This window comes from Chiloscyllium punctatum, chromosome 7, assembly GCF_047496795.1.
Source record: "Chiloscyllium punctatum isolate Juve2018m chromosome 7, sChiPun1.3, whole genome shotgun sequence".
Taxonomy (NCBI): domain Eukaryota; kingdom Metazoa; phylum Chordata; class Chondrichthyes; order Orectolobiformes; family Hemiscylliidae; genus Chiloscyllium; species Chiloscyllium punctatum.
This window is the reverse complement of record NC_092745.1, coordinates 43,620,731-43,648,088: the sequence shown is the minus strand read 5'-3', so window position 1 is coordinate 43,648,088 and position 27,358 is coordinate 43,620,731. Positions and strand designations below refer to the sequence as shown.

Genomic DNA, 27,358 nt, shown 5'->3' with positions numbered 1-27,358 from the left:
AAAATGGTGCTGAGTTGTGGTGACTGTTAAAGCCTTTCATTGTATTTTATTGAATTATTCACTGTAAAATGCAAGTGACAATAAATAAAATCATAAAAATGTGGCCACAATGTAATGTAGTAATGTAATCTAATGTAGTGTGCTTCAGTTCTCTATTTGATAGGGCATGGTAAAACACCTGAAAATCCATACATGCATGTTGCACCAATACAAACAATGTAAACTAACTTTGCCATGGTCACAATGTAAACAACTCAAGAAGGGAGCGGTCTATTGGCAAACATTCCTTAAAGGTAACCTCAAAATGAAATCAGCAGCCATATTGAATGATGGGAAAGGCAAAGGCTAATTTTAAATTACAAAGACTTATACACCTAAAACATTTACCAGAAATAAGCCATCAACACCATAGGACTGGAGACTGTTCATTGAGGAGGACATAAAGTGTCCTGCAAGACTCAATCCATGTGGAATCCTTTTTACAAAAGCAAAAGTAGTAGAAACAGGTGATGAGGGATATCAAAGTCCTGGTGCTGCACTCATTGGGAGGTCAAGAACACCAGAAAGCTTGAACTCTACCACTCAAGAGAATTGAATAAGTTTTTAATGTAGTTTAAAAGAACATACCAGTGTTTTTGACATGGAAAAAAAATATAACAATTGAAGTTCATCATTCAGAACTCAATGGGCAGGATTTTACACTCCTCTATCTGATGTGATTGAAGGCAGAAAGCAGAAACACGTAAAATCCGGAGGGTGGCCTTCCTGCTCCCTACCCATCCTTGGATCTATTGAGATCCTTAACATTATTTTCTTTATTCTATAGTGAGGATCGCTTGCAAGACCTGCATTTGTTGCCCATTCCTAAATGCCATTGAACTGAGTGCCTTTCTCGGGTACTTCAAAGAGCAGCTAACAGTCAATCACATTACTATAGGTCTGGAGTCAGAGACATAGAAAAATGCCCTTCAGCCCACCATGGATAAACTAACCAACAAATACCAAACTACACTAATCCCATTTAGCTGCACTTGGTCCACTGCCTCAATGTTTTCGCATGTATCCAGATGCTTATTCCAGATGCATGAATACTTGCCTCCACCACCCTTTCAGACAGCATGTTCCACATTACTATCAGCCTCTGGGTGAAACTTTATTTTTCTCCGATCTCCACTAAACCATTGGTCCTCACCTTAAACTTATATCTTCTGGTCTCAGACACATCTGCCATGGGAAGAGATTCTCACAATCTACTGTGTCTATATCTCTCAAAATTCTGTATATCTCATTATGACCCCCCCTCAGCCTTCCCTACTCTAAGGAAAATGAATCCAATCTATCCAGTCTCTCCTCATACCTGAGAATTTTCATCCTGGGCCACATCCTGGTGGATCTCCTCTGCACCCTCGCTAGTACAATCACATCCCTCCAATTGTGTGGCAACCAGAACTGCATTCATTGTTCTGTCTGTGGCCTAATCAATGTGTTATAAAGTTGTACAGAGACTTGCTTGTTCCAATATTCTATGCACTGACTAATGAAGGCAAACATCCCAAATCAAAAAGGTTCTTCACCACCTTGTGCACCTGTACCGACACTTTCAGCAACTTATGGACTTGTACACCAAGGTCCCTTTGTTCCCTCAGTACTCCCTAGGGACCTACCATTCATTGTGTATATCTTTCCCTTATTAGATCTCCTAAACTGCATCATCTCACACTTATTGGGATGAAATTCCATCTGCTCTAACCAATTTAACAGTTGATCAATATCAGACTGTAGTCTGGGACCATCCTCCACACTATCAATAAATTTCATGTCATCTGCAGACTTACCAATTATACCTTCTTTACTCACATCTAAGTATCTAACAACAAGGATTTCAGCACTGATGTCTGTGGCACCTGCTGATTACAGGCTTCCAATCACAAAAACGACCTTGCATCTATTTGTAAGCAAATTCTGGATCCAGTTTCCCAACTTACCAAGGACCCAATGGTCTTTTGTATTTTGAACCAGCCTTCCATGTGGGTCCTTGTCAAAACAACAGCATTCCCCTCATCAATATATTTAGTCATTTTTCAAACAACTCAAATTAATCAGATAGGATCTCCCTGCCAAATCTATGCCCACTATCCCTGCCTTTCCAAGTTCTGATTAATCCTGTGCTTCAGAACATTTTTTCAAATAATGTTCCTACTAATGACATCAGACTAACTGATCTGTAATTGCCTGGCTTATCCCTGCAGCCGTTAGAACATAGAACATTACAGCACAATACAGGCCCTTCAGCCCTTCATGTTGTGCCAACCTGTGGAACTAATCTGAAGACTATCTATCCTACACTATTCCATTTTCATCCATATGGTTATCCAATGACCATTTAAATGCCCTTAAAGTTGGTGACTCTACTATTGTTATAGGCAGGGCGTTCCACGCCTATACTACTCTGAGTAAAGAAACCACCTCTGAGATCTGTCCTATATCTATCACCCCTCAATTTAAAGCTACGCCCCCTCGTGCTAGCCATCACCATCCAAGCAAAAAGGCTCTGTGTCCACCCTATCTAACCCTCTGATTATCTTATATGTCTATATTAAGTCACCTCTAAACCTTCTTCTCTTCACCAAAAAAAGACTCAAGTCCCCCAGCCTTTCCTCATAAGGCCTTACCTCCATATCAGGCAACATCCTAGTAAATCGCCTCTGAACCCTTTCCAAAGCTTCCACATCCTTCCTATAATGTGGTGACCAGATCTGTACGCAATACTCCAAGAGTTTTGTACAGCTGCAACATGACCTCGTGACTCTGAAACTTAATCCCTCTACCAATAAAAGCTGACACATCTTATGCCTTCTTAACAACCCTTCCAACCTGTGTGACAACTTTCAGGAATCTATACACATGAACACAGAGATCTCTCTGCTCATCTACACTAGCAAGAATCTTACCATTACCCCAGTACTCTTTATTCTATGTTGTTCCTTCCAAAGTGAATCACCTCACACTTTTCCACATTAAGCTCCATTTGCCACCTCTCAGCCCAACTCTGCAGCTTATCTATGTCCCTCTGTAACCTGCAACATCCTTCAGCACTATCCACAACTCCACCACCTTAGTGTCATCTGCATATTTACTACCCATCCATCTACACCCTCATCCAGGTTGTTTATAAAAATGACAAACAACAATGGACCCAAAACAGATCCTTGCGGTACACCACGAGTAACTGAACTCCAGGATGAACATTTCCCATCAACCACCATCCTCTGTCTTCTTTCAGCCAGCCGATTTCTGACCCAAACCACTAAATAAACCTCAATCCCATTCCTCTGTATTTTGTGCAATAGCCTACTGTGGGGAACCTTACCAAATTGCCCGTAGTGTTAGGTGAAGGGGTAAACGTAGGAGAATGGGTTTGGGTGGTCTGCTCTTTGGAGGGTCGGTGTGGACTTGTTGGGCCGAAGGGCCTGTTTCCACACTGCCAGGAATCTAATCTAATCTAATCAAATGCCTTACTGAATCCATATACACCACATTGACCACTTTACCCTGATCCACCTGTTTGGTCACCTTCTCAAAAGAACCTAATAAGATTTGTGAGGCACTACCTACCCTTCACAAAACTGTGTTGACTATCCCTAATCAACTTATTCTTTTCTAGATGATTATAAATCCTATCTCTTATAAACTTTTCCAATACTTTACCCACAACTGAAGAAAGGCTAACTGGTCTACTATAATTACCAGGATTGATCCTACTCCACTTCTTGAAAAAGGGGACATTTGCTCTCCTCCAGTCTTTCTTGAATAAAGAAACCAGATTAGCTATCCTCCAGTCATCTGGCACTTCACCTGTGGCCAGTGAAGTATTAAAAGTATCAAATATATCAGCCATAACCCCAGCATTCTCCTCTCTTGCTTCCCATAGCTACCTAGGATGCATCTCATCAGCCCTGGGGATTTATGAATCTTTCTGCCCACTAAAACATCTAATACCTCCTCCTTATTAACCCTAAAGCATTCGAGAATCTCGCCATCCCAACTAAAATCCCTGGCTACAATGCCTTTCTCCTTTGTGAATACAAATGAGAAGTATCCATTTAAGACCTCACCCACATCCTCTGGCTCCATGCACAGGTTGACCCTTCAGTCTCTATTAGGTACCATTCTTTTATACTTATGAAAAGACTTGGGTTTTACCTTGATCTCATCTGCCAAAGATGCACCTCTTTGCCCCAATTTTCTTTTTAAGCAAATCCCATACTCTCTATATTTCTGAAGGGCCTCCCCAGTTTTTAATGTGATGTATCTGACATATGCTTCCTTTTTTCTTTACCCCTTGGCATCCAAGGTTTCCTGGACTTGCTGCCCTTCGCTCTTAGAGGAACCTGCTGGCCCCGAATTCCCACTCTACTTCTTTGAGGAGACTGTCACTTTCCAATGTAGGCAAGACTGGGCTAAGGCTGCAGATTTCCTTCCCTACAACCCCAGATGGGTTTTACAACATTGATTGTAGTCATGGTCACCATAACTGAGATGAGCTTAGTGTTCCAGATGTATTCAATAAGAGCTTCCATATTAAGATTTGAATTCATCTCCTGAGAGGAATAATCTGACTTCTTCATAATTAGTACAATGATATGAACACTACATCACCAACTCCCCCTCACTAAGTAATAGCCACTTAAGGGTCTCATTCAAAGCCCACCAGTATTTTACTTGAAGACTGTTCTTGTACAAATGTATAGACTTTCTTTGTTGATCCTCTGTACTTACTGAAGGCAAACCGCCAGCTTTTATCCCTCCTTGCTCAGCACCCCCAGCTTCTTCAACCTGGTTCTTGCACTCCCCAATCCCTCAATGAAAATACAACTTGGGACACAGGGCTGAGCTTTGTGTGACTGAACTGCCTTTATTCAACTACAGAGCCACCAGTCATTGATTGGCTGGCTGCTCTCTCAGGGTAGAGCATTCCCTGAAGGTGCAGAGGTCTTGCCTTAAAGCAAAAACACTAATCCCATCAGGCTTGTGGATTGGCTCTCTTTCCTTCTTCCTTCCCCAGAAAAAATGTGAAGTAAGGGAAGAGACAGAGAGAGACCTCAGCATCCCTAAAATCCAGGCCCATGTTCCTCTGTTTCATTTGCCTTCATATCTGCATAAAAACAAAATTCTTAATGGTGGTGGTAGTGAAGAGATCTTCAGATTTCAATTATCTTGGTGTGAATAAATTCATTATCTCTGCACTTTGAAATGGCTGATCTTGAATTATGCATTATGTATTCCCAGAGGAAATAGCTCATCTGTGTCTACCTCAATGCTTTCCTTTATTATTTTAAGTACTTTATTTAGATCATCAGAGAATCTTCTAAACTCAATACAATACGAAACAATGTTGTTCAGCCAGTCTTCAAAGAGTTATCTACTAATTCAGAATATCATTTTGGTAACCTAGACTGTAGCAATAAATGTTCACAGAGCTGAAATTAAATAATCACAGTACTCAAAAATAATCCAGTACTCTAGAGGAGGTTTAACAAGTGCCCTGTGCAGCTGAAGCATAAATTTCTCACTTTTGCATTCCAGTCCTTACAGATAAATAAACTCAATTAATCTTACATCCTTTCCTGATCATTCCACAATTTTGCTTGCCAACACTGAATTACTGTTAAAGAACTGCCTTTGTAACCTCTTCTTTAGTCAACTGACCACATTGTTTAATCATTTGCATGATTTTTAAATTTAATATTTGTTAATTATTCTAAAATTGATAAAAATAATTAAGAGGTTTGTCCCTTAATTGTCTGACAGTTTTAGATCAGTGGCATTAAAGAGTTAATTTACCTTAGTGATCCTAATGGCAGGAAGCCTATAGTGTAACTTGTTGGCTGAACAATTGATGAAAGAGTGCCATCCCAGAGACTGGCCTAGAATAATAACACATAAAACAAACCACCCAAACAGTTTATGCTAGAAATTATGCTCCAGTTCAGCCTCATCCAATTCTATGAAAACAACCCACATTTATTTCTTCCTCACCAACTTATCTAGGGTCCCTTAATATACCTTTAATAATCACGAACTGCTCCCTATGAACAAAATACATGTTTTCACCACTACTTGGGTAAAAAGCTTTCCTCTGAATTTTCTATCTCACATTAATGGCTGCCTGGTTTTCCTCTTCACCACAAGTTGGAACAGTTGCTCTGTCTGAAAACCTTTCATCATTTTGAATGGCTTTTCAATCATCCCTCAGCCTTTTCTTTTCAAGAGAAAAGAGAACCAAAATGTTCATGTTCTAAAAGGAATTTCTAAAAGCAAAGATTGGGGATAAAAGAGTCCTTCTCAGGTCAACAGCCAGTGACAAGTGGCAAGGCTCAGTGTTAGGACCACAACTTTTCACTATACATGAACGATCCAGATGAAGGAACTGAGGGCATTCTGGGTAAGTTTGCAGACGATACAAAGATAGGTAGAGGGACAGAGAGGAGGTGGGGAGGCCGCAGAAGGATTTGGACAGGTTAGGAGAGTGAGCAATGTAGCAGATTGAGTACAATGTGGAAAAGTGTAAGGTCGTGCACTTTGGTAGGAAGAAGAGGCATGGACTATTTTCGAAATAGGGAGAAAATTCAAAGTCTGATGTGCAAAGAGACTTGGGAGTTCTAGTCCAGGATTCTCTCAAGGTAAACTTGCAGGATGAGTCAGTAGTTAGGAAGGCAAATGCAATTATGGCATTTATTTTGAGAGGGCTTGAATATAAAAGCTGGGATGTACTTCTGAGGCTCTATAAGGCTCTGGTCAGACCACATTTGGAGTACGGTGCACAGTTTTGGGCTCCATTTCACTGGAAGGGTGAACATGCTGCAGGGCCAGTTCACAGGAGGTTCACGAGAATGGTCCCAGGAATGAAAAGCTTAACATATGAGAAAAGTTTGAGGACTCTGGTCTATACTCGGAGTTTAGAAGGATGAGGGGGGAACTAATTGAAACTACAACTCTGAATGGCCTGGACAGAATGGAAGTTGGGAAGATGTTTCCATTGGTAGGAGATACTAGGACCCAAGGGCATAGCCTTAGAGTAAAGGGAGTGGAGAATGGAGACAAGGAGAAACTTCTTCAGCCAGAGAGTGGTGAATCTATGGAATTCATTGCCACATAAGGCGAAGGAGGCCAGGTCATTGAGTATATTCAAAACTGAGATAGAAAGGTTCTTGAGCATCAAGGGGATCAAGGATTACAGAGAGAAAGTGGGAGAATGGGATTGAGTTGCTCATCAGCCATGATTGACTAGGGGAGCAGACTTGATGGGCTGAACGGCCCAATTTCAATTCCTATGTCTTATGGAATTTTTGATATCTTCCTTGGAAGTGTTTTTTTGTACCCTCTGCATTACTTCTACATCCTTTTCATAATTAAGGCAACCAGAACTGAACACTTCCAGTATGATCTAACCAAGGTATGGTGCAGTTTTAACAAAAACGCTAGTGCCTAATTTGCTCATGTAATGCCCCTCAGTAACTGGAGTTATTGCTTTTACTCTCGGATCCTTTTGTTCCTCACCTACCTTATTTAAATTATTTTGTACTTTACTTAACAATATATCTTTCAGATATCTATGACTGAAATTAATTAATCGATTATGTGCACATTTCTGGAGAGATCATTGGGAAATATTATTCACAGCACTACTCTGACATTATCTAAGGCATGGCATACATTAATTTTGTCACTTCTTTGCAAAAGCCTTTTTTATTCTCACTGCCCTGTCCCACGAATGTCTAATGAGGTGAATTATACCTTCTGAATTGTCTGTTAATATAATTATCCAGTCAATGAGTTTATTGTAATCAAAGAGTGAGCTGATTTAATAATAATTTTGGAGTCTAACCTCCCAGTGTTACAAATTGGAACTGCTGCTCAGTTCAATTCCTGTGACACTACAGGCTCCAGAAGGCAGCAAACCTTAGGATGTATTACAAGTAATTAGGTTGTTGAACTATAAAAAACATTATATCCTGATTACTTTCATCCCTGGATTTTACTTAAGGATTAACTGGTGTCAACACAGTTACTCCTGAACTGTAAAATAGAAAAGGCTCCAGGTATCAAGGTAAATGCATTTCTTTTATTCATTAGGTTTTATGCAAAAACATTAGATGTCACTATCTTACCTGATTAAACTGAGATTTTGCCAATTGGGTAAGGTTTTCAAAATCCTTCTTTTTAAAATATTTCTGCAAGTAAAGAACAGAACTATTATATAGAGTAAAAGATCTACAGCACAGAAAAAAAATGCTTCAGCCTATCGCATCCGCACCAGTCAAAAACCATTACCTAACATTCTAAACTAATTTTCCAGCACTTTGGCATAACCTTGGATGCCTTGGCACTGCAAGTGGACATTCTTAAATGTTATGATGATTCTGCCTCTACCACCCTTAACAGGCAGTGGTTTCCAGATTCCTACCACCCTCTGGGTGAAAATGTTTTTTAGATTAGATTAGATTAGATTACTTACAGTGTGGAAACAGGCCCTTCGGCCCAACAAGTCCACACCGCCCCACCGAAGCGCAACCCACCCATACCCCTACATCTACCCCTTACCTAACACTACGGGCAATTTAGCATGGCAAATTCACCTGACCTGCACATCTTTGGACTGTGGGAGGAAACCGGAGCACCCGGAGGAAACCCACGCAGACACGGGGAGAATGTGCAAACTCCACACAGTCAGTCACCTGAGGCGGGAATTGAACCCAGGTCTCTGGCGCTGTGAGGCAGCAGTGCTAACCACTGTGCCACCGTGCCATATCCCCTCTAAACCTTCTGCCCCTTACCTTAAATCAATGCCCACAGGTCATTGATCTCTCCATCAAGGGAGAAAGTTTCTTCCTGTCTATCCTATCTATAACTCTCATAATTTTAGACATCTCAATCATGTCCCCTCTTAATCTTCAATGCTCTAAGGAGAACAACGCCATTCTGTCCAATCTCTCTTCATAAATGAAACTCTCCAGCCCAGACAACATCCTGGGAAACCTCCTCTGCACACTCTCCAGTGCTATTACATCCCTTCTGTAATGTGAATTTCAGAACTGCACGCACACAATATTTTAGCTGTGGCCTAATGAACATCTTGTACAGTTCCTGCATAAACTGCCTGGTCTTAAATTTTATGCCTCGACTTATAAAGGAAAGCATACCATATGCTTTTCTTAATCCCTTCATCCACTTGCCCTAGTACCTAAAGGGACTAGTGTACATGCACAAGGTTCATCTGGTCCTCGATACTTCTCTGGGTTCTACAGTTGATCACATATTAGGTAAAAACAAGGGCTGCAGATGCTGGAAACCAGATTAGAGTGGTGCTGGAAAAGCACAGCAGTTCAAGCAGCATCAGAGGTGCAGGAATATCATACTCCCTTGTCTTATTTGTCCTACCCAAATTGAATAATTCACATTTATCCAATTAAATTCCATTTACCACTGATTAGCCCATCTGACCAGCCTGTCTATATTCTTCTGTAATTGAAGTCTATCCTCCTCATTATTTACTACTCCAGAGATCAGAATATATTAGTTAGAAATCCTATACAGAATGTAATTTAGCAGTGTTATTTTTTCCTAAATTACACATGAATCTTATGTTACACAGTCTTTGAGTTAACCTTCATTCAGTTACACTTACCACTCCATCAGCAACTGAGATCATCCGTATTGCACCACGTGGACAGGAAAGTGCATTACGCAGGAAGGAAATCTCTGTATTTCTGAACATTTCACTAACATCAACGATCTGTTTAATTTTACAAATATAGGTTAGAAAAGCAATGAACAGTATAACATTTTTGAACCTCTTTAATATTCATCTACAGTAGCTTAAATACAAATCAGAAAAGATTTCACAGAATCAAGATTTTCAATTTTCCTGCAATTCAACTGGTGTTTGTGTTATGTGTAAGAAATTTAACAAACTTGATCACAACAAATCAGACCATCAAAAATGTATAGTTGGTTCTGCTAAAATGCGGTAGTGATGTTCTAGTGCAATCCTGTGTTATAAGAAAATCACGAAAACAGCATCACCATTTAAACCAATGGGGCCGGAATCACATTATAACCAATAGATGTTTTTAAAATTCGCACTACACAAATATCGTCTCCAATTTGTCAATTGTGTTATAGCGAATTCACATTTCCAAAATGCGCATTATAGCAGAGTGCAATTGATCTTAAAGGCCGTATCTTTTTATTGCTCTGCATTTCGGATTGTGGACCAAAATAGGCAAAGAACTGTTTTAGAAGCCAAAAATTGCTGCCCTCTTTCAAAAGAAAGTTATCTGACACTAAGTGCTGTTTGAACAGCTGTTGGTTCAGGCAGCGGAGAAAGCCGAGTTACAGACAAACTGGAGCCAGGAGTATGTGCATGAATGAAGATTTGGGTGCAAGCAAATAGCTCATTGGTCTACGATATGGCAACCAGTTATCAGTGACAAAGACCTCTTGCACACCAAAACTTTGCGATTTACTCGTAGAAAGCAATTCAAGCTGAAGATAGACAGTTTATTTCTCCTTCTCTGTTGCAAACTGTACCTTTTAATTAATAAATGAGAGATCTTTATAAGTATGAGTCAGTCACTGTGCCTCCTGCAGATAAGTGAAAGCATCCAGAAAAGGAAGATTGAGAAACTGCATTCTGATCAGCAAAAAGATCACCTCAGCAAACCATGTGTGGGGCAACCACTGAATTGCCTTCCCAGCCATTCCGTCTGCCCATAACACCCAGGTCTTGTTTCTATCTGTATTTGTGCAGAGGGGGAGTTTATAACTGGTCTAGAGTTATAACTAGTAGAATTATTTGCTGACATTTCATAATTATTTATCTGAAGTTAGAATCTGTTTAGCTGTAATAAATAATAATTCTTATTAAGTACAGGAACCTAGCTTGTGCTTTCCTTTAACCTGACGAAAGTGAGGACTGCAGATGCTGGAGATCAGAGTCTAGGTTAGAATGGAGCTGGAAAAGCACAGCAGGTCATGCATCAGAGGAGCAGGAAAACTCCCCCTCCCACTCTGCCGAAGACATGCAGGTCCTGGGCCTCCTCCACCTCCACTCCCTCACCACCCGATGCCTGGAGGAAGAACGCCTCATCTTCCGCCTCGGAACACTTCAACCCCATGGCATCAATGTGGACTTCAACAGTTTCCTCATTTCCCCTCCCTCCACCTTACCCCAGTTCCAACCTACCAGCTCAGCAACATCCTCATGATCTGTCCTACCTGCCAATCTTCCTTCCCATCTATCCGCTCCACCCTATCACCTTCATCCCCTCCTCCATCCACCTATTGTACTCTTGGTTTCTGTTAACCAGAGGGCGGCACGGTGGCACAGTGGTTAGCACTGCTGCCTCACAGCGCCAGAGACCCGGGTTCAATTCCCGCCTCAAACTCTGTGTGGAGTTTGCACGTTCTCCCCGTGTCTGCGTGGGTTTCCTCCGGGTGCTCCGGTTTCCTCCCACACTCCAAAGATGTGCAGGTCAGGTGAATTGGCCATGCTGAATTGCCCGTAGTGTTAGGTAAGGGGTAGAAGTATGGGTATGGGTGGGTTGCGCTTCGGCGGGGCGGTGTGGACTTGTTGGGCCGAAGGGCCTGTTTCCACACTGTAATGTAATCTAAAAAAAAAAAATCTAAAGAGAGGTAAACTGGGAGTTCTTTATACTTTTTAAAATCTTTTAACTTTTGTGACAACCTTGGGAATAGTGCAGCTCAACTCACATTATGAAACTCCAGTGAGGTGTAAGCTTTACAGATTTGATTTCATTTATGTCCATTATAAAGACCATGGCAGTTGGCATCCCTACTGTTGCTCATCTGCAGACAACATCCCCATGCACATCTTAGTTCCTCTGCACTGTTATTCCAATGCTCTTACAATGACCTCACATCCTCCATAAACTTTGGCTCATCAAAAGTTTTGCTGCCCACAGGTTAACTCTCACCAATTCCATTCACCCATTGTTCCTCTGCCTCTGATCTAACCTGACTCCTGGTTTGGCAAAACGTCATGTTTAAATTTCTCACTTTCACCTCTCTTTAACCTCCTACAGCCTTACCATCCTCCAGGATCACCACGCTCCTCCATTTCTGGTCCCTTATACCTTGCTAATTTTAATTGCTTCATTATTGGTAGCCATGTCTTCAGCTGCCTGTGTGCCAAGGTATGGACTTAGTTTCTTAAATCTCTGCACTTCCTCCTTCTTTGCAATGCTGCTTATACATGTTCTAATATGCTCTCATGTGGCTTGATGATGTGAAATATTGTTTGATTAAGTAAGCTTACTGCAATGTTTTACAATCTTAAAGGCACTGTATACATGCAAATTGTTGCTAAAAGTCTCAGGAAATACAAGAATGTGATGTGAAATAGCTGTTTTCCAAGTCTTGCTGTAGGGAAACATTCTGTTCCACTGCATCTCACCCAGTGTTTTAAACTCAAAATGCCATTCAGGATAAAGGTGGTTTAAAATTATACATCGCATCCTGACAAAATTTCACCTTCATTCCAAAACGAGTATCAGGTTTGTCAACGCCATAACTGTCCATGGCATCTGCGTAAGTCATTGATGGGAAAGGGGTGTCAATATCTCCTTTCCCCTCTGGCCAGGAATATTCTATCAGCCCTTCTATCAGCTTCCGTATCCTTGCCTGGTCTATAAAGGACATCTCAATGTCGATCTAAAATGCACGCAAGGAGATCAGTGATAGTATAGTTTAAACAACATTTTTATCATTAGTTAACACTTAGGTAATAAAGCAAGAACACTCTTGCCAAAAGCATTCATTTTCAGCCATGAGTGCATAAAAAGTCAGATAAATTGCTGAGTTTTAATGTTTATATTTACTATTTTACTGGAACAGTTTGTCAGCTCCAAGACTAACATTTCATTAATGCCCACAATACAAAGGATTTTTTAAAAATTGTGTCCCATCTTTGCTCTGAATTCTAAACTCATTACAGCTCACCTGGGTAAATTCAGGTTGTCGGTCTGGCTTTGATCCCTCATCTCTATAACAGCGAGCCACTTGGAAGTACCTACAGAAATACTGTTGCATGTGAATCAGCACAAATGAACCGAATTTTAGATTTTAAAGTGAACAGCAATGCTTGCTTCCCGGTCATCTGATCAATCATTTTTCTTCATGAAGAAGGAAGTTTCACCTTTAAATATCCAACAGCCACAAATACACTTCTTTTTAGTCTGGTGAACAGATGAATACTGATAATCGGTACAACGGTACTCCATGACTTTCTATATTTACTGCCTATTGTGCATCCTGCTCCCTGTCAACTGCTATTCTGGACTGAGGATGTGGAGGAAGTGAAAATAACAGTTTCTGCACAGACTGAAGCAATAACAAATCACTTGCCCCACAGATGACATTATTGAGTGAAATGTTCAGATGGTACAGAGTTGGGATTATCCCAGGTTGATGACTGCAATTTTTCTGAGATTTACTTTACACAGAACTGTGGAATAAAGTTCACAATGTTCCATTCTGATGCACATTCCACTTCCTCCTCCATAATCTTCCTGAACATAATCAGGTGTCTGAAACTGATCCATAATAGCCCAATTTTTGCAGAGGCTGGATTTGATGGCGGACTATCAGTAGCATTCTACAATTAACCATAATTTCAGGATATTGGATATGCTTAATGTGGAAATCCTGAAGTTGCAGTCTATCACTAATGTTCTGGCACAGGCTGCAATGTGCTCATGCTCTTAAGAGAAGTGAAGGCCTAGTGGTATTATTGCTGAACTGTTAATCCAGAAACATTCTGGAGACATGGATTCAAATCTCGCCACAGCAAATGGTGGAATGTGAGTTCAAAAAACAAACAATCTGGAATGAAGAGTCTAATGATGACCATGAATCCATTGCTGATTGTCATAAAAATCCTAATGGGAGAAAGTGAGGACTGCAGATGCTGGAGATCAGAGCTGAAAAATGTGTTGCTGGAAAAGTGCAGCAGGTCAGCCAGCATACAAGGAGCAGGAGAATCGACGTTTCGGGCATAAGCCTTCCTGAAGAAGGGCTTATGCCCGAAACGTCAATTCTCCTGTTCCTTGGATGCTGCCTGACCTGCTGCGCTTTTCCATAAAAATCCTAATGTCACTAATATCATTTAGGAAGGGGAAACTGCCATCCTTACAAAGGACTGGCCCATAGCAATGAGGCTGACTTTTAACTGCTCTCTGGGGAATTAGGGTTGAGCAATAAATGTTAGTCTAGCCAGCGATGCCCTCATTCTTATCTTTTCAACATGTATTTGCCCCACTTACACCAAAATATCACACATTATAGAGTCATTGAGATGTACAGCATGGAAACAGACCCTTCGGTCCAACCCATCCATGCCGACCAGATATCTCAACCCAAACTAGTCACACCTGCCAGCACCCACCCCATATCCCTCCAAACCCTTCCTATTCATATACCCATCCAGATGCCTTTTAAATGTTGCAATTGTACCAGCCTCCACCACTTCCCCGGCAGCCCATTCCATACAAGGACTACCCTCTCCGTGAAAAAGTTAACCCTTCAGTCTTTTTTATATCTTTCCCTCTCACCCTAAACCTATGCTTTCTAGTTCTGGACTCCCCGACCCAGGGAAAAGACCGCCTATTTACCCTATCCATGCCCCTTATAATTTTGTAAACCTCTATAAGGTTACCCCTCAGCTTCCGACGCTCCAGGGAAAACAGCCCCAGCCTGTTCAGCCTCTTCCTATAGCTCAAATCCTCCAATTTTGGCAACGTCCTTGTAAATCTTTTTTGAACCCTTTCAAGTTTCACAACATATCTCCGATAGGAAGGAGACCAGAAATGCACGCAATAATCCAACAGTGGCCTTACCAATGTCCTGTACAGCCGCAACATGACCTCCCAACTCCTGTACTCAATAATCTGACCAAGAAAGGAATGCATACCAAATGCCTTCTTCACTGTCCTATCTACCTGCGACTCTATTTTCAAGGAGCTATGAACCTGCACTCCAAGGTCTCTTTGTTCAGAAACACTCCCTAGGACCTTACCAATAAGTGTACAAGTCCTGCTAAGATTTGCTTTCCCAAAACGCAACACCTTGCATTTATCTGAATTAAACTCCATCTGCCACTTCTCAGCCCATTGGCCCATCTGGTCAAGATCCTGTTGTAATCTGAGGTAACCTTCTTCGCTGTCCACTACACCTCCAATTTTGGTGTCATCTGCAAAAAGCTGTAATCATGAGTTGACTATTAGTCAAGAACCCTGTTATATTCTGCGTCAGGTTATAGATTTCAGAACTAAAAGGTATAGATCTGTTAACAAAAACAACAATTTTTTTATGAACACCAAGCAAAGAGCTCCAACATGTGCCAGAAATATTTACTGATAGCTCAAGCAGGAATACCACCACATGCAAGTTCCCCTCAAGGCCACTCACTATACTGACTTGTATCGCTGTTCCTTCACTGTCGCTGGGTAAAAATCCTGAAACGCCCTCCCTAACATCATTGCAGGTCTAACTACAGCACATAACTGCAGCAGTTCAAGAAGGCAATTCACCACCTTCTCAAGGGTAACTGAAGACAGGCAATAAATAGTAGCCATCCAACAACCCGCATGAAAATTAAAAAAAAACAGCACAATGCACCTTACAGTATTTCCTCTCTGCATTGTAACATTCACTATTAGAAATTCATGGAAAATATTTTGCGAATGCTACTAACAGTTTTTCTACATTTATTACTTGGGTTCTGTTCTTTCTTCACATTTGCATAGTTAACTAGCTGGATGACCTCTATTCCAACTCCAGCAGCTGCCTATAAAGAATTAGTATGCAACTAATTGATATGTGATTTACTTTTCACTTTTAGCTTTGGAATGTTACCTGACCTCCTCTCATCTCATGATCTTTTGCATATGATTGTATTCAGCTGAAATGGGGCAGATAACACTTTGAGAAGGGTAGACATGCCCTCCTTCTGTGACAGAAAACATGGCATCTGGCCAATGCAAATTGTTAATTATTAAAGACTAAAAAATCAAATTTCTGTGACACACACAGATATTAGGTTCGCAATGTGGTTTTAAATCTCCTTGTAGTTAGTCTTGAGGTCAGGCCAATACTTTGATAGTCTACTACAGGTAGCACAGGGCCTTACCTGTCCAGCCCTCCTATCATCAAAAGCTGCTTGAATTGTTGAGGACTCTGTGGGAGGCAGTAAAACTTCCCTGGCTCCACTGAGGGCACCACAAATTCCTTGGCTCCCTGCAGACCAAGTAACAAGGTAAATCTGAAGAAAGTTTATAGTCCACACTTAACAACAGTGTACCATATGCGTACAGATCATAACAGAATCAAGGGTCACACTGTTTATGACAAGACTCCATCTTGGTACAGCAAACTACAATTTTTCAGAAGACAGAACTTGCTGGATAGTCCAAGGAAAGAAAGTTGCCAAACTGGACTTCAAAAAAAAAATCATTGAAACAACTGAATAATTTTAAGTTCAAATTGCCAAAAAATAAATATTTTGCCAAGATTCATGCACAAACTTCATGATGCATTTTAGGAAAGGTTTTTTAAATAAATATTTAGCATATGTTCTGCACACTCCAGACTTCTATAATCATCCACCTGTCCTGATCATGAGCTGAGGAGAACAGAGATGAGGCTCTTTCAAATAAAATATTTCTTTTAGGTTTATCATCTGATTTTGTTGGCATTGCAGTAGAAAGTCATTTTGTCATCAATCTGTAGAAGAGAGGGGAGAGGGTAGACTGTCTCTTTTCGAGTCATAGAGATGTACAGCATGGAAACAGACCCTTTGGCAAGAATACTGATTGTTCTCCACCTCAACCTTTTATTTCCTCCCAGATTAAAAGTGATATAGAATTTATCACTCTTTTCAAGATATGAGTTTATTCTCATGGTTTCATTGCCAGTAACTGCAATTTGTAGAATGTGTTAGTGAAAAGTCAGTACTCTTGTGTCAGGGAACGGGAAAGGGCAAGGAAAATTAGAAGAAGCAACCTGAGAATTCTGAAAAAAAAACCTGTTGTGACCAAATAAAGAATGTCATATGCATGCAAGTGTAATCTCAGCCTAGGTGGGAAAATGATACAGACGAGAAAACACACTGCAGGAGAGTTAAAGGAAGAAAGAAATAATTTGCATCACTCACACCAGGAGTTTTCTTAAATAACGTTGGAGTCTCCACATCGACAAAACCTGGAGAAAAAACAAGTCAAAAACATCATTATTTCAAATGGGTTTCATGCCTCCTCTCACTTTGTCCATTTTGTGAATAGTACAGTTTTACTCAGCTTTCTTGAAAAAAAAGACGAACTGACCAAATGTGTGATTCCTCGTGGATAAGCTTGTATAAACAGACCACAATTGACAGATTAACCAAACAGTAGTGATTCATGACACAGGATGTGTAATTGACAGAGTTAAAATGGCCTGCCATGCCTCTGTTGATTAGATGGGTAACAAAGGTTACCAGAAATTAAAACTCGATTACATGATCTAATTTAGGTTACAGGTAGGTAATGTTGAATCCATATATGTAACTTGCTTGTTAGCTCTGTGATATCATCCTACTTGTATTTACTGTAATGTCACTTTCTCAAACTTTGTGCTTCTTTCCGCATTCTGCTAACACTGATACTTTTCTTCTGAAGAGTCATATCAGGTACAAAATGTTCATTCAGTTTCTCTCTCCACATATGCTGCCAGACTTACTGAGTTTTAGATTAGATTAGATTAGATTAGATTACTTACAGTGTGAAAACAGGCCCTTTGGCCCAACCAGTCCACACCGACCCGCCGAAGAGCAACCGGCCCAGACCCATTCCCCTACATTTACCCCTTCACCTAACACTACGGGCAATTTAGCATGGCCAATTCGCCACACCCACACAGACACAGGGAGTTTCTCCAGCATTTTCTACTTTTAAATCAAAATTTCCAGCATCCACAGCATTCTGCTTTTATTTCTTACCATGTAAATTACAGAGATACTGTCTCATCTTCATTACCATCTGGGACCGCAATCGCAAGCTATACTGCATCTGGGAACTCCTCAGATCCAGATAGCGGTATTGCATGCGCAGTGCTTCCGATTTCTACAGAAAAGTAGAAATTCAGAATTTCAGACATATGGCCCGACATGCCAGAAAATGGCTTAACGTTAAAACATAAATGTTGCAGCACAGAAAGACCAGTTAGTGTGCATGTTCCTTGAAACAGTGATGAAACTGACCCAATGCTGCCTTCTTTCTGCATAGCCAGAAATATTTCTCCTTTCAAACATAATCGACCATTTCAGGCATAGAATCCCATATGTTAACAACTCACTTCAGTACAAACATTTCTTATTTATCTTCTGACACAAGAAGCAGAGGACATACAAGTTATTAATAACTTATTAGTACCATTTTCTTTCTTCATGTTCTTCCATTTTACTTGGGGACACTGCAAGGCTGGCTGATCACCCTTCTGCCATCTTCTCTTGTCAGTCACTCATTCCTTTTCCAACCCAGCAATATATCTCTTACCAATGCAACTTTCCACCTTTGGTCCTCCTCCTCCCCTTCTTCATCTTAGCAGTCCTATCACCATCTTTCATTTCAGCACAGATGGATGTCCTCTCTCTATTCTCAAATGATCACACATTTTAATTTCTTCTCAAATATTTTAGAATCATAGAATAGGCTTGAACCATAGAATCCCTATGTGTGGAAGCAGGCCATTTGGCCACACTGACCCTCCAAAGAGTAACCCACCCATACTCATTCCCCTACCCTATTACTCTACACCCACCCTGACTAATGCACCTGACCCACACACCCCTGAACGCTATGAGCAATTTAGCATGGCTAATTTACCTAAATAGCGCATCTTTGGACTGTGGGAGGGAATCTGAGCACCAGGAGGAAATCCATACAGATATTTTCTTCAATCTTACCAAACACCTTGTGTAACAGTGGAATCAGTCAGTTTTGTATCTAATCTTGAGAGGCATAAAGTACAACAAGTATACTTTAGAAAACTCTTCAGTACAGTCACTTACAATGAGTCAGTATTTTACGACATTGAGCCTTACTGTCCAGAACTGATTCCCATCCTCAGCTGAATTATCTCAGTATGGTGACAGTTGAAGGGACTAGAATTGGCCCAAATGATTCTGGATTAGGGGCACAGCTGTTGCCTGGAGCTTCACAGTTGGAATTTACCAGATGAAAACACAACCAGGATAGAATGTGATGGCTCCCATGATCAAAAAGGATAGCAGTATACACCGTCCAAGCACAAAGAACAAAAACTTATCTTGGCTACCTCCAGCCTGTAGACATCACAGCCTTCAGGAGATTGAGCAGAAGAGAAAAAATACTGTTGAAATAGGTTGGAAATACCTTTTTAACACACTTATTTAAAATGTACAGTTATGAGAGAATGAAGTAAATAATGTTGTGTACAATTAACAAGACTTTAGTCAGTTCTTTTCTATGGCAGTTGAGTAATTCTTTGTGAAACATGGGCATTTTACCGACATAGAGAAAGGTTAGGGTGCACAGCCAAGTTACAAGTAGCTGTCTAGGTTGTGGTTGTGTTGTGGTAGGCAACATCCTTTAGAACAATTTGTTTACAGGTATAGAAGGGTTAGATGAATATGCTGCCAGAAAGATTCCAACCACAATATTTGGCTATTGGTCAGTTAACCAATCTCAACACGGGCAGAAACTGGAGCAAAACAATTGACTTCCATGCTTCTGGACAAGGGAGAGGATAGGTTGGCTTCTATGTCGGATCACAGTCTGGTGACCTACTTTGAAGTCTGCCTTTGAAGGGGGTTGCAGACAGGATTGTGGCCTGATACAACCACTGCCATTCGTCTTACATTCTGGAAAATTAATTACTTATGATGTTCTATTAGATAGGCATTAATATGATTGACACCAAAAGCCAATATAGGTCAATATCTTCAAGTCAGGAAGAAAACAAAGAGGAAAATATCTGGGATTCAAAACCTGTTACTCTTAAACAATTGAAAGTTGAAACCATCCTCCATACCAGAGCGATGTGGACCAGAGAGAAAAAGACATCCCACTGCATTCCTATCGAATCTTGTGTATGTTTACAATGTGAGACTCAAAAATCTTAGAGACTCCCAGATATCTTGACAGAGAAGTAAGATGAGAATGTGCTATATTTATGAGGATCAAGAAAGTAGCCCAAAGCAAAAGCAAGAGTAAATATCAAAGTTTGAGTTTTAGCTCCAGGTCTTACCTTTACAAGCTCCTTAATTTCAAAAGGCAGCTTCCTACATCTGTTGAGAATCTCAGCATTCTGCATTTGCACTTCAATTTTTCCTGTTGGCATCTCCTAAAATGGAGTCAATCAGGTTTCACACTATCAGGGCAAAAACACATTGAATCTTGCACAAGTAGAAAATTCTCAGTGCAAGAGAGAGAAAAGAAAGCAACCTCTAAATGACTCAATGTTTACAGCATTTGTACAGACCACATAGTCTAGGATGGCACTTCAATCCAGTATTATCATACAAAGTTAAGGAGCTAAATCTTGCAATATTTTGACTGTCAATTTTGAGAGTTTTATGGAAGGTTTCTGTCTGTAAGGCCTAGCAAGATTTCTCACCGTATCATTCCAAATCTGACTCATAAATGACGTACCTTGGCCTTATGGTATCTCTCTTTATCAATGCTAGCCCAATTCCACCACGCAACCTACCTGAAAGAATTCACCAAACAGTGGATATCCTGGAATGAACCATCATATTTGCTGTCCACATCATCTTTAAAAAGCTGTTATACACCCAGACAAGCACTGGTATTCTGAAGTTGCCCTGTTCCTGACTTTTTCCCCGGATATGGCTCTCAGCCTGCAGCTTCCAATTCCCAAGAATAGGTCCCCAGTCTCCTTCCTGCAGTATCAGCCCATTTTGTTCATACTGTCCTTACCTTTCTAGGAAAGATACAATGGACTGACTGTGGCCCACCCACTTGAACGACCTGAACAGACTGCCTGTGGCAAGAATACCCATACACCTGATATCTCCCAAAATTAATGCTAACCCTCAGACTGATCACGAAGGAGACACATGTCTTGACAGTGACCCACACCTTCAACTACACAACCACAGACCCCTGGACCAAGAGCACCCCGACCGGGTGCCTGAACATATCAAATCCCCTAGACTGACATCGGAGGTGCTACTTACTCCCTCAATTTACTGTGCCAGGATCCCTGAATGACAGGTATCACCATGGAATTTACTGAGGCCCAATCCCCTGTGGCTTTGCAACATGGACATTTGCTTGCAGCACATACAGCAGTTTTGCCATGGAAGCTACTGGCACATAACGCAGCTGTGAGATTGCCCTTGCAATGCGCCCCCTTGTCTGAGGACTGCTCATCAGGAAGACAAACTGTCTGGCTCCTTGACTGTGCTAAGAAGCAATGCAAAGCAAGGCAAGGAAGGGAAGGGCCATCAGGCTGAATAGCTTACCTCTATTCCTTCTTTAATATATCATGTAGATATTTTTATTATTCTTTAATTGATTTTCAAGAAGCTATATTACTAACGAACACTATGGCATTTCTGAAACAAAATGACTTTCAATTTCTTCATTTAATATGCAGTAAAATTCAACAACAGGTGCACTCTACTCTGTAATAATACAGGCTTGGGAAGTGTTACGACATAGGGTAAAACCCTGCTAATTTAAACGTGTAACACAAAAAAGATTTACCCCGTACAGTAATGTGTGAAAATTCAAGAGGCCAAGAACTATTTAAAGTAAAAATTAACAACTTCATTTCTTAAAATATAACAGAGAATAATTAACTAATAACTATTTAAAACTACTTCATCTAACCTATCATTTACTTTCCCTTCTATAATACTAGTCCAATAAAACCCCCCAGATTAAAATTTACTGAAAAATTCAAAATTTCAAAACCAGCCCGCTGTTGAATCTTCTATTTGGATCTTCCTCTGTCTTCTTTCCTTCTTCTTAGGGATTATGCTTCACAGGTCACTGATCAATAAAGGTAACTTTAAGAGAGCTATTCTCCAGGCAGTCTGCAGATGATGTTGGTTTGGCAGTTCTCCTCCCAACTGTTCATTTTTCTCCAGTCTTATACCTCCCCAAAGCATCAGATTGTGTCATTTTAAGATTGTCAATATACTAAATTCAAACTTGATTGGAGTTTGGTATTTTTCAGGATATAATTTAAACTGATTGGCCTAATTCAAATCTGTTTTGTCATTTCTAGGCAACCAGCTACCCTAGCTACTGGACCAAAAGGTTACATTATATCTTGCTCAGAAAACTTGGTGTTGTCAAGTAGTTCTGTTGCTTTTAACTCTCTTAAAAGGTACAATATACTCACATCTTCATAACAGAAGCAACTGCCAGAAATTAGGGAGAGAGGGAAAGAAAAACGATGTGATGAGCAAAGCTCAAGGACATCCTAACAATTAAAATCAGAGAACCATTAACAGAGACCTCTGAACAACTCATGGCAGGAAATGATGCCCAGACCAAAAGAGAAAATAACATGAAAACCATGGATAACACATTTGTTACAGTACATAGAGTGGTATTGAGGGATTTTTGATATCAAGATGGCTGTCTGAGTAACCACATGGGTTTATGCCATGTTTCCTCACACTAAATTGTCTGTCTTTGGTATCCTTGTAGAATAATGGATGGACTCTATACATGGTGACAAATCATTCTTGTTGTTATTACTTCGGGAACAGCAAAGACAAGTCTAAGTGTGATGGAATTGGGAGTAGGATGGCAGCAGGCTGAAACAAATAATAATCAAGTCAGGTCTCGTCTAATGGGGTGGGCTGAGGGGGATGTGGAATGTCAGGTTACTGTACATTGCTGTATTTTTGGAAGATGTATGAACTTTAATTTAAACTGGTAAAGCCAGTTTATAATTTTGTTGCACTTCAAACATCAGGCATGTAGGACCTCTAAGCTAGAGCCCCTAACTATATTCATAACTTGAAAATCTTTAGGCATCCAGATCGGAAATTAGTAACTAACCAAATTTGCTTGTCCTGGTGGTCGGGGAATCACTGTTCCAGTGACAGCAATTACAGATTCCAGAGGAAGTTCACACAATATCTTCTTGAGGTGTGCAGCAGACTGTGGAGAGAGACATGAAAGCCAAATTCAAATGTGAAATCCCAGCTTATGTAAGTACAATATAAATATACATTTTTGTGATGATGAAAGGTGCAAAATGGTGGTTGATTGTGAATGGACCTCAAGCAAATGTGAACTGCACATTCTGCCATATGATATGTCCTGCAATAGTAAGCTGTTGCATCAAATAAAACCCCAAGATTCACAATGCTTCTTCCAAATTGGCTCGGATACAAAGAGACTCCAATATTATTGTACATCTGTGACAGAAGATGAATCCTCAGCCAAGACAGAAAATAACAATTACTGTCCAAAATTCTGTTATTTCAGAATAACTCAGCTTCACAAAATATTAACAAATTTAACATTAGTAAAACACCAACTGGGAGGACTTGTGTTATAGTGGGTAGCCTCTAAGTCAGAAGCCCTTCTTCAGAACTTGATGGTGTAGGAAGGTCCATTCATAATATGATCAAATAGGTCAAGTATCAATATGTAAATCATTCCAACATATATCAACAGCAGGCAATAAAAACAACTAAGATTCCTGGTCAGCGTGGTAAAGGAAAGAATTAGGAGCTTCTACCATCATGATTCATAGATCCAGATGACAGCTGCTAAAATGCAGATTCCCATAGCAAACCTTGGGGTGTCAAATGGATGAATGGGCCAGTGTGGATCAGATTACTGCCAATAGCACAGTGTTTAATTCTGGTTTTGACTGGGTGGATTAGGACCCACCTCCTTGCATTACCCATTGTGAAGACTTTGGTGCAGTGGTTTGGTCTTGGCTTCAGGCAGGAAACTCAAGAAATAAACATTGAGTATTAAATCTTTAAACTCTAAGTTATCTGATTTATAATTATAATTACCAGTAAGCCCTGTAGCTGTGGTGATTCATGCAATAAAATTTCCTGAAATCTAAATCTACTTACCTTCTCCTGGGGTATAACAATCTGTGTTAACCCATCGAAATCTCTCAGCACAATAAAGATACCCTGTCTGAACAAACACAAAACAGTTAATGACACAAAGCAACAGTTTTCAATTTTTTTCTACCTTTCTACCCTACTGCAACCTATTTTTCAGTTAAGAGGCCCAGCAGTTGGGCCTTCTTCCAATATTACATCCAATGATTTGTTTTTGAAAAAGCAGACAGAGTCGCAACTACCACTCATCTGTAACTATAAAAAGACACGGGCTAGACAACACGCAGTTGCTTATAGATCCTATTTAGCCTTGAGCAGAGTCCAGGAAATTAAGGAAGAAAAGAAAATGGGAAGAATACACAAAACAGCTAATAATTTAAAGCATCTACATGAAAATACCCATGGAAAGTAAAAAAAAACAGTAATGCTGTATGGAAATGCAGGCTGAGCTAACTTTGACGTTACTTAAAAAATGATACTTTTATTCATTCCCATTCTTAATCTCACTGCCTACTTTCTAGTAAGCCCTGAGCATATACAGTTAAATATAAACATCAGTTACTTGAGGGTAATGGTTTATAGATCATAGCAGGGCTGGCAATATGCTTGGAACAGTTAGCCTCCCACCCTCTGAGCCATGCACAGTTCATGACTAGCCAAGGCTAGATAACTATGCAAAAGCAGAGTCAAACAACAGATCAGTGAATTCTCCAGCTTCTTCAGGCCATATTATGTCATCATGCATCATGAATAAAAGTACACAGATTGTGAAGCATAATTAAGAACTGGTTATGCAAAATCTGACAACTACTTCACAAAATCAAATAGATCAATTAAAAAGTATTTTATTACTGATTTAAATTTCAACCAATTAGCACTGTTAATAATATATTAAATATGTAAATACCATACCCTGGTCCCTGATCTTGTAAATTGTAAAAATCAGTGAAGCAACAAATGAGTTCACACATACCTCTGATACTGAACCCAGCCACAGAGTCTGACCTCTTGACCAATGTGAGCAGTACATAGCTCTCCACAAGTATGGGTCCGTAAGGCAAAACTATTCAGGTCTGAGGTGAGAAAGAACAAAAATTTTAATTGGGGTAATCACACACATTTGATGAAACAAAGTTTTCATCAGCTGAATACCTTATGGAACCATTACATGCTGATGTCAATCATTGCTTTTGAGAAACTATATTGTTTCAGGTGGCAGTGTCATTAGGGTGGCTTATGTCCATCATTTATTTTTCAGCGAAGCATTTTATACCCATATACAACAAACATATAAAGAGAGACACTGAATATAGTCATTAAGAGTTTCAGAGAAATGTTTCTTAGAGAGAACATAACATATAAGAGCAAAATACTCCATTTTAATCCTTTTGTTATGAATTCTGTGTCTTATGATCCTGCTTCACAACCACCTGATGAAGGAGCAGCGCTTTGAAAGGTAACCCTTCCAGATAAACCTGTTGGACTATAACCTGGTGTTGTGTGATTTTTAACTTTGCCCACCCCAGTCCAACACCAGCTCCTCCCAATCAATTTTAACCTCATCTTGCCAGCTCAGTTTCAGTTTATTTAAAGTCTGTGGACATCACTTTTATTCAACAAAACTTGGACATAGGGATAGGGAAGGATGGGATGGGATGACATGACCTATCAAAATGCTTGGCTGCTGAAAAACAGTATATTGGACCTCCTTGGAGTAATAAGCAGCCAACTGTACAAATACAGAGAATGGACATTGAACGGGGAAAGCTAATATTTTTCAGAGAGCAAATTGTTTTAGAACCGCACTTGACCTAACAAGACTGAGACTTCCCGACACCCCTAAGGGCTTCAAAAAGCCAGCTCACCATCAACTTCTTGAGAGGTATTAGAAATGGGTCGAAGAGTGGCAGATATAGTTTAAATTTAGATAAACGTGAGGTGCTGCATTTTGGAAAAGCAAATCAGGACAGGACTTATACACTTAATGATAAGGTGTCAGAGAGTGTTGCTAAACAAAGATACCTTGGAGTGCAGGTTAATAGTTCCCTTAAAGTGGAGTTGCAGGTAGACAGGATAGTGAAGGTGGCTTTTGGTACGCTTGCCTTTATTAATCAGTCCATTGCATATAGGAGTTGGGAGGTCATGTTGCAGCTGCAGAAGACATTGGTTTGGCCACTTTTGGAGGATTGCGTGCAATTTTGTACAAAGGTATGAAACTTGAAAGGGTTCAGAAATAATTTACGAGGACATTGCCAGATTTGGAGGGTTTGAACTATAGAGAGAGGCAGAGTAGGCTGGGGCTATTTTCTTTGGATCGTTGGAGGCTGAGGGGTGACCTTATAGAGATTTATAAAATCATGAGAGGCATGGAGAGGGTAAATAGGCAAGGTCTTTTCTCTTTGTTCACCTACCCCTTTCATAATTCTAACTGGGCTCCATCTCCATTCATTCATCTCTCCCCAACTCCCACCTTTCACTTCTGCTTCAGCATAAAAAATAACCACTTGTTGTAGAGTCATACAGATGGTCAGTACGGAAACAAACCGTTCGGTTCAACTTGTCCATGCCAACCAGATAACCCAATTAATCTAGTCCCATTTGCCAGCATTTGGCCCATATCACTCCAAACACTTCCTATTCATATACCCATCCAGTTTTCTTTTAAATGTTGTAATTGTACCAGCCTCCTCCACTTCCTCTGACAGCTCATTCCATACATGCACCACCCGCTGCATGAACAAGTTATCCCTTAGGTCCCTTTTAATGTTTTTGCCTCTCACCCTAAACCTAGACCCTCTAATTCTGGACTCCCCCACCCTGGGGAAAAGACCTTGTCTATTTATCCTATCTATGCCCTTCCTGATTTTACAAACCTCGATAAGGTCACTCCTCAGCCTCCGATGTTCCGGGAGGCCCCAGTCTATTCAGCTTCTCCTTATATCTCAAATACTTCAACCCTGACAACATCCTTGTAAATCTTTTGTGAACCCTTTCAAGTTTCACAGTGGCTCAGTGGTTCATTCTACTGTCTCAGAGCACCAGGAACCCGGGTTCAATTCCAGCCTCAGGCGACTGTCTGTGTGGAGTTTGCACATTCTCCCTGTATCTGCAGGGTTTCTTCTGGGGTGCTCCGGTTTCCTCCTACAATCCAAAGGTGTGCTGATTAGGTGAATTGGCCATGCTAAAATT

At 40.4% G+C, this 27,358-nt stretch overlaps 1 protein-coding gene across 1 annotated transcript in view; it reads right to left on the bottom strand.

The window, feature by feature from the left end:
- Positions 1–27,358, bottom strand: part of dars2 (aspartyl-tRNA synthetase 2, mitochondrial) — a 41,905-nt gene that overhangs the window by 10,202 nt on the left and 4,345 nt on the right. The window contains exons 2-12 of the mRNA XM_072573445.1: positions 25,143–25,242; positions 24,176–24,242; positions 23,139–23,240; positions 20,344–20,439; positions 18,056–18,179; positions 17,234–17,280; positions 16,211–16,317; positions 13,024–13,093; positions 12,556–12,735; positions 9,689–9,796; positions 8,172–8,234 (exon numbers count right to left, since the gene is read on the bottom strand). Of these exons, the coding sequence (XP_072429546.1) occupies positions 8,172–8,234; positions 9,689–9,796; positions 12,556–12,735; positions 13,024–13,093; positions 16,211–16,317; positions 17,234–17,280; positions 18,056–18,179; positions 20,344–20,439; positions 23,139–23,240; positions 24,176–24,242; positions 25,143–25,242 (1,064 nt within the window). The remainder of the gene's footprint in view (positions 1–8,171; positions 8,235–9,688; positions 9,797–12,555; positions 12,736–13,023; positions 13,094–16,210; positions 16,318–17,233; positions 17,281–18,055; positions 18,180–20,343; positions 20,440–23,138; positions 23,241–24,175; positions 24,243–25,142; positions 25,243–27,358) is intronic.